Here is a 10,363-nt window from a genome sequence, read left to right as displayed (position 1 = left end):
AATCTTGTTGTCCTGGGACACAATTTAAGGTCAAGTTGGCCTGCTTTTGCTGACAGCGGGCTTCTGTCTTGCTATCCTAATAGGTCTTGCTGTGTAAATCAACATGAGCTCCAAGTGCCACTGACATCAACTTGGGTTTACTTACATTCATGTCCATCTTCCCTTCTAAATTGTAAGCTCCTTGTGGGCAAGGAACCTTCCTTCCAACTCCAGAGTTGTATTGTACTCTCCCATGCACTTAGTACAGTGCTCTGCACATAGTAAGTGCTCAATAAATACCATTGATTTGTTGGCTCCAAGCCATGTCTTGCATAACTATCTTGGGGTGGCAAACGGGTTGGATTTTGAAGTAGCACTTCAGAACCTGGCAAATGTTCTTCCTATCTTAAACAATCCTCCTGGATAAATTTTGCCACCTAATGGGTGTTAGGATACTCTGGACTGGAAAGGGAAGTAAATGGCTTTCCTTAGTAGGAAATTTTGCACCCTCCCAACTGTCAGGAAAAAACCTCTTCTCTGCTCTGTATTTTAGTGTGAAATAGCAGGTGTCTTCACATCTGCTCAGGAAATGAAACTTGACACTATTGAAATAGAGTCATGTCCTGCTCTGGCTCATTCTCGTGCCACAGCCCAGGCAGGAGAACTGTCACAGCCCCCAGTTTCAGGCAGCTGGTCCTACTTGCATTGAAATCATGGTTTTGGCCCTAAATGGCTGAAGCGATCTGGGTATTTATCTGAAAAAGGGTGTGCCAGAGATGACTATGATGGGTTAAAATTGTCTCGTCACCTAGTGCTTGAAAATAAATGTCCTTTTTCATGAGGTTTCACGAGGACGTGAGGTTTCTGAAGTCTCACATCCCTCAGATGGGGAGGGGCCAAAATGGTCTGTTCCTGCCCAACATAAGGTAAGCATTTACTATGAAAAACAAAGCACTCAAATACAATAGTTGACTCCATTCTACTTAGAAAAATTAAAGAACCTAACTGCCTGATGTTAGCCTGGCTCAGCTCGTTTCAAAGCTAGTCAGAGAGCAAGTGACAGGCATGTAAATGTGAAGGTTAAGTAAAATTATTCCACTCATCAGGATTACAGGAAGGAGGGCCCATGGTCCTGTAAAATGTCTAATTTATGTAAATGTCCACCTCCCCCTCTAGACTGTGAGCAAATCACCAACAGGGAATGTGTCTGTTATATTGTACCCTCCCGGACATTTAGTACAGTGCTCTGCACACAAGATATGCTCAATAAATACCAATAACTGACCACAGTCACCCAACAAGAACATAATAGTGCCTGACTACTCCCCAGGCAAAGGCATTTTGAAATCCTGAAACAATAGCATTGACGCTTCCTTTTCATAGTTGAGTGGTGTGGTTGGGTGTGCTCAGCCTTTTTCCAACCTCACATATTGCTGGTAGCCCCCCACGTGAGACAGGATAAAGAAAGCAGGTTACTGGTCCCGCCACTGCTCTCAGCTGTTGCTTAGGCTTTAGCTGTCATTCTCTCCTTCCCTACAGCTTGAGCGCCTTTAAATTCTTAGCTTAGTAGTGATAGTTAAGGAGGCAGCTTAAACAGAGAAGTACGAGACCTTAACGAGTGACTCCCTTCTATCTTACTTCCCCATTGCCTAGTAGATAACTCAAAACATTTCTGTTTTATGGATTCTGGGCCTATACTTCAACTGCCACAGATCAAGCCTTTACTGTTGTAATAGTAATAATAATAATGGCATTCTTCAAGCACTTACTATGTGCCAAGCACTGTTCTAAGTGCTAGGGTAGATACAAGGTAATCAGGTTGTCCTATGTGGGGCTCACAGTCTTAATCCCCATTTTACAGATGAGGTAACTGAGGCACAGAAGTTAAGTGACTTGCCCAAAGTCACACAGCTGACAAGCGGCAGAGGTGGGATTAGAACCCACAACCTAAGCCACTAAGCCATGCTGCTTCTAATGCCCATCAGGGGCTTGTGAGCATCGCTCAAGCTGGGGTTTGATCAGATATATGGGCGGGGAGAGAGCAACACACTCAAACACCCCATTTAAATAAGCAAACACCTCACCCTTCTCCTTTCCTGGAATCTCTTACATTATTTCACAAAATATCACTCTTGGGTGACCAACAGTGGCAAACTTACTTGAGTCAGAGTGGGTTCCTTTTTCTTTAGAAACTTTCCAACACGATGCCTGACCTTCAGCCTTCAAAGTGATGCTTCATTGAAACAAAAGTGTTAAGGCAAGAGCTCGAAACTCAAAAAACCGGGCACACAAGCTGCATTGCACTTTTTTTTTAATTGCACAGGTAGTTTTAAATATCAAATGGAGAAAGCACCCCACAGAAGCCAAGCTAGCATGGAAAAAGATTTCCTCAAGCATTTATAAAATTCCTAACTTTTCTTTCTTTTCTTTTTTTTACAAAATAGTCTTGATCTGCACTTTATTCATCTGTACACGAGGGAAGAGTGGCCCTCTCGGACATTCTCTCTGCTTGCTCAAACTCAGGGGTGTAAGTGTGAAGGGGAGACTGATCTATCGAGACCCAACTCCAACTTTTCCCCCTTAGAACATTTTACCCAGATAGGTTTGGCATACCAAGTGGCCACATCAGCCCTTCTATTCCGGCTGCAGCCTGAAACCTGCTTTTGGACTCTCAACACTTAGAATGGGCGTGAATGACCAGCCTCACTGACTGCTAGAGACAGAGCAATACTTTGGGTGAACCGTGAGCTCTGACAGAGACGCGGATACTCTCTGGAGAAATACACCTGGAGAGCTGATTCATTTTGGCTTTATAAACAAAAGGGCGCCGAGACAGCTCTTGCCCTTGAGGCTTTCCATCCGCTTCTGCCCTAGGAAGGAGCAGCATGCCCGGAATGGTCAGACGCTGATCAACTGGGGAAAGAGTTCGTTGGCGAAGGTGTCCTCCCACGAGCGGTCCGTGCAAAGGGGAGAGGACAGGTCGCTGAAAGGGGAGGGGGAGCCTTCGTATCCGGAGTCGCTACAGGCGTCCAGCAGGCAGGGAGATGGTTCCAGGCTAGGGCTGGCTGAGAGGAGCTGGGCGATACCCAGCTCGGGAATGAAGTCATCCTCTAAGGGCTCCTCCTTCACAGAGATGATGGGCTGCTCGAGGGGATTATCCTCTTCCGAGGGGCTGAGGGGTGCTTCCTCTATTTTCACTACCACACTGGCTTGGCCACCTGCCTCAGAGGGAATCTCCAAGATGAGGGGCTTGGTATACACGTGGTCAAACCGGATCAGTTCATTAATGGCCTCCAACTTGGCTGATGGGGACCCCAGCGAAGAAGAGGGGGAGGCTGGTAAGGAACTGGGCTCTTCTGCACAGACCTCTTCTTCGAGTTCCTCCAGACAGGCGGACTCCACATCGCCATATCTGAGGAACATTTCTGGGTCCAGGCTGTCCAGAATCCCCAGTAATATATCAGACTGAAAGAGAAACCAAACCAAATCCTAATCAGAGGGGCTGAAGGATTAAGCAAGTTCAGCTTTCACACCTTTCTGCCCTTCAGAAAGGAAGCTGGAGGCGTCTCTCCTCACTGGAAGCTTAATATCGTGTGCAAGCAGGGGAGCCTTCAAGACAAGCACAATCTTTCTCCTAGTTTAGATCCACTAACACAAGCTCACAGTTGCCCTTCCCTCCTTTCTCTTCTTCACCTCGGGGGGGACCTCAGAACACGGAGTTGTCCCCAACTGGTGACAATTTCTGCAACTAGCCTCTCCTCTCTGGACTTCTTGCACCCAGCTTTCTTGGTGGCCAGCTCTGGGCTACCGAGCGACCACCGGCTCACGGAGTGTGGTACGCACCTCAGAGTCTGAAGAGTCCAAGCTGTCTGAATCCATGGGGAGATGATCAGAAGAAGTGACAACTGGGCCTGCACCTGCTGCAGAGGCGCACGTAGTCTGAGTGCTGCGGACTCAGCAGACCCGGCCACTGTCCTGACTTCATTCACCTGTGACCAAAAAGTCAAGAATCAACAGAAGCCGTGCCGCCTAATGGGTGGAGCCTAGGCCTGGCAGTCAGGTCATGGGTTCTAATCTCTGGTCCACCACATGTCTGCTGAGTGACCTTGGAAAAGTCACTTTACTTCTCTGGGCCTAAAAGGCTTCATCTGTAAAATGGGGATTAAGTATATGAGCCCTATGTGGGACAGGGACTGTGTCCAACCTGAGTTGTATCTACCCCAGTCCTTAAAACAGTGCTTGGCACATAAGTAAGCGCTTAACAAGGACCATATTATTATTATTATTCTCTGGGCTTCCCTTCCCTCATCTGTAAAACGGGGATTAAGACTGTGAGCCCCCAAGTGGGACATGGACAGTACTTAGTACAGTGCCCAGCACACAGTAAGCACTTAAATGCCATTAAAAAAAACAAAAAACCCACAATGGTATTGAGTGCTTATTGTGTACTATGTGGAAGAGCACTGTACTAAGTGCCTGGGAGTGCACAAGTCTTGCCCATGAGCTAGCACTCCTAACAGTTCTGTGCGTCATTTCCCCTTGAAGTTGTGATTTGGCAGTGAGCATGTAGTAAAGATTCTTCCCCAACAACTGGGCAACAATGGGGTCCTTTACAGTCTCATCACATTTTATATTTTGGAGCTGAAAACCTTTGCAGTCTTTGCATTTATTACTCTTTTTAGTCGGAAATCAGTTACAATTCAGGATAGAGTGGAACCGGTGATTTTTTTTTTATTAAATAAGTTAAACAGTTTCTTCCAGCCCTTGCTTGAGTAGGTGAATGCAACGTTCCCCTCTGGGAGAATGTCATCATTTTCCATTATGGGCAGGGAACATGTCTACCAACCCTGTTATAGTATACTCTTCTTAGAGCTTAGTACAATGCTCTGCGCAGAGTAAGCGCTCAATAAATACAACTGATTGACTGTTCTTTGAAAAGGCATCCCAGACATAAGAACAGCAAGTTTTGGCTCCCCCTAACAGCATTCTTCATTTCCCTTCTTTAGATAAGATGGTCACATTTAAACTTTCTTCCAAATTAATGGCTCACTGTTCACTGGAGAGTAGTGTGGCCTAGTGGAAAGAACATAGTCCGGCCTGAGAGTCAGAGGACCTAAGCTCCATTCCCCGCTCCACCACAGGCCTGCTGTGCGACCTTGGGTAAGTCACTTAATAATAACTGCAGTATTTGTTATGCACTTACTATGCACCAGGCACCATATTCACACTGGGATGGATACATGCAAATTGGCTTGGACACAGTCCCTGTCCCACATAAAGCTCACAGGCAAGCTTCTTTGTGCCTTTCTTATCTCATCTGTAAAAATAGGGATTTAGTACCTGATTTTCCTTTTCCTTAGATTGAGAGCCCTATGGCTCTCTGGTAGGGACTCTGATCTGATTATTTTGTACCTTTCCCAGAACTTAGAACAATACTTGGCACACAGTAAGCACTTAAATACCAGAATTATTCTCCACTGTTCAGCTTGCCTAAACCACTTTCAAGGCCAAAACATCTCATACCATCCCAGCAGTTTTTTTAGCAATACTACAAAGTTCTCTTTACTCTTTATTTTTTGAATAAAGCACAGCAAATGAAGTTGCCCTACAGATATTACTGACTTGAAATATCTTTGTATTTCTCCCTCTCCTCACTGAATGCTCCAATTCTGGCTATGTTTTAATTTGCTAGCATTCCTTCACCTTCCTTGAAGTCCTTAAATATTTTCCAAGCTATTAGCCACAGGTCTTTGGGAGAATTTTTAAGTTTAAATTTTTGCCACTGTATCTTCTTGGATTTTGTTGTTGTTGAATATTTCTGTTGGGTTTTTTTAATGGTATTTGTTAAGCTCTTACTAGGTGTGCCAGGCATTGTACTAAGCACTGGGGTAGATAGAAGTTAATCAGGTTGGCAGAGTCCTTTTCCAACATGAGGCCCAAAGAAGCAAAGTGACTTGTCCAAGGTCACACAGCAAACAAGAGGTGGAACTGGGATTAGAACCCAGATCCTCCCGACAATCTTAGAATTACTATATCGACGGATAACAAGCCTGAGTTTACCTTGGATTCACCCTCCTCTTCTGTAACTAGGGCATCTAGTCCCAAGCGTTGTCTTAACTCTTGGTTCTCCATCACAAGATCATGAGTTTTCTCTCTCAAAAGCTGATTTTCAATCAAAAGTTTCTGATTCTGAAAGAGACGGCAAGTTCAGACAAACTCAAGGCATATGGTTTTGCTCAGCTCCCCCACTGCCTCCCCCATCACGGAGAAGACTTGTACCAAATCTCTGGGAGCCTTCTGAGCCCTTCCTCTAAGGGTCTTTGGACCAATATGTTTTATGTACCAAACCAGATCTTCTAGTTTGAACTCAAGATTCTCCATTTGGTGGCAAAATTTACAAGACCAAACCTAAGTGATTCTCTGGAGCTCTCTCATGATGTCGGAGCAATCTAATTTCTGCTCCAAGTGAGACGCCTGTTCTTCAGATCACCAGCAAAGGCTCAAATGGGAGTTAGGGGTACAAAGATTCAATTCCTTTCAATGCAGGCATTGCTAACAATGTGGATCTCTAGCCAGGGAACAGATACCCAGATTAGCAGAGTAAAGAACCTGACAGGTTTAAGCATCAACCTTGAGAACCATCAGGCAGCTAGTGGTTTTAATGGAGAGAAAACTAAAAGAACAGGACTATTTCTAAGTTTCCTTGTTCTTGAACCTGCAAGTGTGTCATAGCATGGCATATAGTCTTTTCAGAAAAGTAAAAATGGAAATAAAGTTACTGTATTTATTTCATAAATAATTCAATGGTAGTTACATACTCCAACTTCATTTAAGAAAAATGACCATTACACCTAAGAATAGGCATTGTCCTTATTCAGACTGTGTGTCTTTGAGCAATGTTTAAGATTATATCAGAGACTAAGTCTTGACTGATTTGATCCAGACAAAGCTTACAATTTAGGGTAATAGTCCCCAACCGAACATTCAAAAACTATTACAAATAAGCCCCAATTCATCATTGTTTACTTTGTTTCTGGTCTTGAAAAGCCCCACTTAGAACAATTTAAAAGCTTCAAAACTAGAAATGATTCAGAGGAAGGCTGGGGGGGGAGAGGGGTGTGTAGGATGGTTTTTGGGGGGGGGGGGGGGGCCCGGACCCGCAAAGGTTTAGTACCTGGGTTTGATGATGCATTATGCAAATGAATTGAGGGAGGGTGGGTCACAGAGGGCAACATTCGTTTTTTAAACCCCCAATCTTAGTTTATTTTTTTTGTTGTTTTGTTTTGGTTTTTTTTACCTCTTCTTCCAAGTCAACCACTTGCTGTTCCAGTTCGCTCATCCTGGCTTTTTTTCTGTCTCTGGCAGTCTGTGCTGCTACTCTGTTTTTCAATTTCCTGGGAATGGCAAAAAATATGTATAACACAATGCTGTCAACTGGGATCTCAACATAAAACTTAAATACATTTTCCCCCACTTTTAAGAATATAGCAGGTGGTGACTAGAAATGAACTCCCCCTTTCCCTATACAAAATTGAATCGAGAGAATTTGACCTGGCACCTCCTGTGCATTTTGTGATTATTTCCCCAATAATAAAGTAGATTTCGGTTGGTGAGGATCCAAATAACCCCTCAACCATGCCCGTTTAACTCAAATTCACCACGAACCCGCCTTTACCCTAGTCCTCACTATTGCATCATTTAAAAATCTCTGGAAGCCACGTCTCCACCCACCACCCAACGGGTTTGGACAACCTCCCTGTCAGATCTCTTGAATCCGAAAACCCTTCTCTGCTCCCTTTCCTTCTCCCGCTTCATCCCCATTTCCACGGCCCCAGGATTTTGCAAGACCCTTTTTTAACATTTTAATGAGGCCACAACCCCACTAAACCATAAAACTTCGATTCCAAAGCCCGGGCCAGAGGTGGCTCCTCTCATTTCATTCAATTGTATTTATTGAGAGCTTACTGCGTGCAGAGCACTGTATTTAGCGCTTGTACTAAGAGCTTCCAGTGGCAAGCTCCCCGCGTAGTGCACGGGCTTACTGAATAATAAATAAAATAACGACAGTATTTGTTAAGCCAGGTACTGTACTAAGCGCTGGGGTGGATACAAGCAAATCGGGTTGGACCCAGTCATTGACCCATGTGGGGTTCTGAATCTCTATGCCCGTTTTAGAGATGAGGGAACTGAGGCCCAGAGAAGTTAAGTGACTTGACTAAGGTCACACAACAGACATGTGGCAGAGCTAGGATTAGAACCCAAGACCATCTGACTCCCAGGTTTTAGCCATAGGCCATGCTGCTTCCCTTTCTTCTCGGGACCTCAGGGTTCTCCTCTGGAAAATGGGGCTGGAGGGGGGCGATTTAAAAATACCGGTCCTCCCCCTTAGCCTGGGAACCTCGATGGGGTCAGGGCCTGGCGCCCAACCTCACCATCTTCTAGCCACTCCAGTAGTAATAAAAATAATTAACAATCATTATGGTATTTGTTAAGCAGTTACTATATGCCAAACACTGTTCTACCTGCTGGGGTAGATACAAATTAAGTTGCCCACGTGGGGCTCACAGTCTTAATCGTTTCTCGGTCTTTTGGGTAAGATCAAGCATAGTACCTGTCCTTATTTCAGAGAAACAGCGTGGCTCAGTGGAAAGAGCCCGGGCTTGGGAGTCAGAGGGCATGAGTTCTAATCCCAGCGCTGCCACTTGTCTGCTGTGTGACCTTGGGCAAGTCACTTCACTTCTCAGTATCTCACTTCCCTCATCTGTAAAATGGGGATGAAGACTGAGTCCCACGTGGGACAGCCTGATGACCTTGTACCTACCCCAGCGCTTAGAACAGTGCTTGGCACATAAGTGCTCAAATACCACCCTTATTATTCTCTGTGCCTCAGTTTCCTCATCTGTAAAATGGGGATGAAGACTGTGAGCCTCCCGTGGGACAACCTGATGACCCCGGATCTCCCCCAGCGCTTAGAAGGGTGCTCTGCACACAGTAAGCGCTTAACAAATTCGAGAAACATTATTCGAGAAGCAACGTGGCTCCGTGGAAAGGGCCCGGGCTTGGGAGTCAGAGGGCATGGGTTCGAATCCCCGCTCTGCCACTGTGGGCAAGTCACTTCACTTCTGTGCCTCAGTTAGCTCATCTGTAAAACGGGGATGAAGCCTGGGAGCCTCACGTGGGACAACCTGATGACCCTCTATCTCCCCCAGCGCTTAACTTCTCTGTGCCTCAGTTAGCTCATCTGTCAAATGGGGATGAAGCCGGGGAGCCCCACGTGGGACAACCTGATTCCCTTGGGCCTACCCCAGCACTTAGACCAGCGCTCTGCACATAGCGCTTAACAAATCCCAACATGATTATTAGACCAGCGCTCTGCACACAGCGCTTAAATCCCAACATGATTATTAGACCAGCGCTCTGCACACAGTCAGCGCTTAACAAATCCCAACATGATTATTAGACCAGCGCTCTGCACACAGTCAGCTCTTAACAAATCCCAACATGATTATTAGACCAGCGCTCTGCACATAGCCAGCGCTTAACAAATACCAACATGATTAGTGAGCGGTCAACGAGTGCAGGCCGCCCCCCCCCCCGGTGACCCCGAGGGGGGTCAAACCTTCCCCCCCCCAACTCCGCACCTTCGCAGCGCCTTCTCCTCCGGGCTGAGATGCGTCAGCCGCTGCCTCTTGCGGGCCTGGGGCGGGCTGGGGCCGGGACCCCCGGCCTCCGGTGCCGCCGCCGCCGCCGCCATCATCACCACCCCGCCGGCCGCCGCCGCCGCCGCCGCCTTCCCCGCCGCCAGCAGCAGCACGTTGGGGGCGGCCGAGGGCGGGCCGGACACCACCACCATGGCGGCCGCTGCCACGGCCGGTCCTTCCTCCCCGGCCGCCGCCGCCCCGACCTTTCTAGAGCGCCGTGGCCGCCTCCCATTGGTCAGTTGCGCGTGACGCGCGCCCGGGGCGCCCGGCGATTGGCTGCGCCGCGCTGCAGAGGGGCGGGACCAAGCACCCCCCCCTCCCCCGTGAGGCCTGACGTCGCGGGGAGGCCTGAGCGGGGGCGACGCCTTGTCCGTCGTTCATTGGGTTGGCTTGGTTGAGCGCTTATTAGGTGCGGGGCGCTGGACTGAGCGCTTGGGGTAGACAGGTCGGAGACGGAGAGGGGACAGCCCCGCCCAGTGACGGGCTCACCGTCTAAATGACTCCCTGTCAAGTGGGGGGCTTCGAGCCCGCCTCTCGGGGACCCTCAAGGCCAACTCTTGGGGGGCTTCGAAGTCACCTCTTGGAGGGCTTCAAGCCCACCTCACGGGGACCCTCAAGGCCACCTCTTGGGGGCCTTCAAGCCCGCCTCTCAGAGACCCTCAAGGCCACCTCTTGGGGGGCTT

The 10,363-nt window shown here is 47.6% G+C and overlaps 1 protein-coding gene across 1 annotated transcript; it reads right to left on the bottom strand.

Annotated features, from left to right (window-relative positions):
• Positions 1 to 2,273: 2,273 nt before the first annotated feature.
• XBP1 (X-box binding protein 1) lies at positions 2,274 to 9,847 on the bottom strand. Its single transcript, XM_029048698.2, is given in 6 exon segments — positions 2,274 to 3,444; positions 3,823 to 3,930; positions 3,933 to 3,968; positions 6,040 to 6,168; positions 7,277 to 7,373; positions 9,621 to 9,847. Coding segments are annotated over 6 exon segments (1,149 nt in total). The 5' UTR covers positions 9,833 to 9,847; the 3' UTR covers positions 2,274 to 2,877.
• Positions 9,848 to 10,363: the final 516 nt, after the last annotated feature.

The sequence above is a fragment of the Ornithorhynchus anatinus genome, chromosome 21, assembly GCF_004115215.2.
Source record: "Ornithorhynchus anatinus isolate Pmale09 chromosome 21, mOrnAna1.pri.v4, whole genome shotgun sequence".
NCBI classification, from domain to species: domain Eukaryota; kingdom Metazoa; phylum Chordata; class Mammalia; order Monotremata; family Ornithorhynchidae; genus Ornithorhynchus; species Ornithorhynchus anatinus.
The sequence above is the reverse complement of the archived record's forward strand: the minus strand, read 5'-3'. Positions and strand labels throughout refer to the sequence as shown.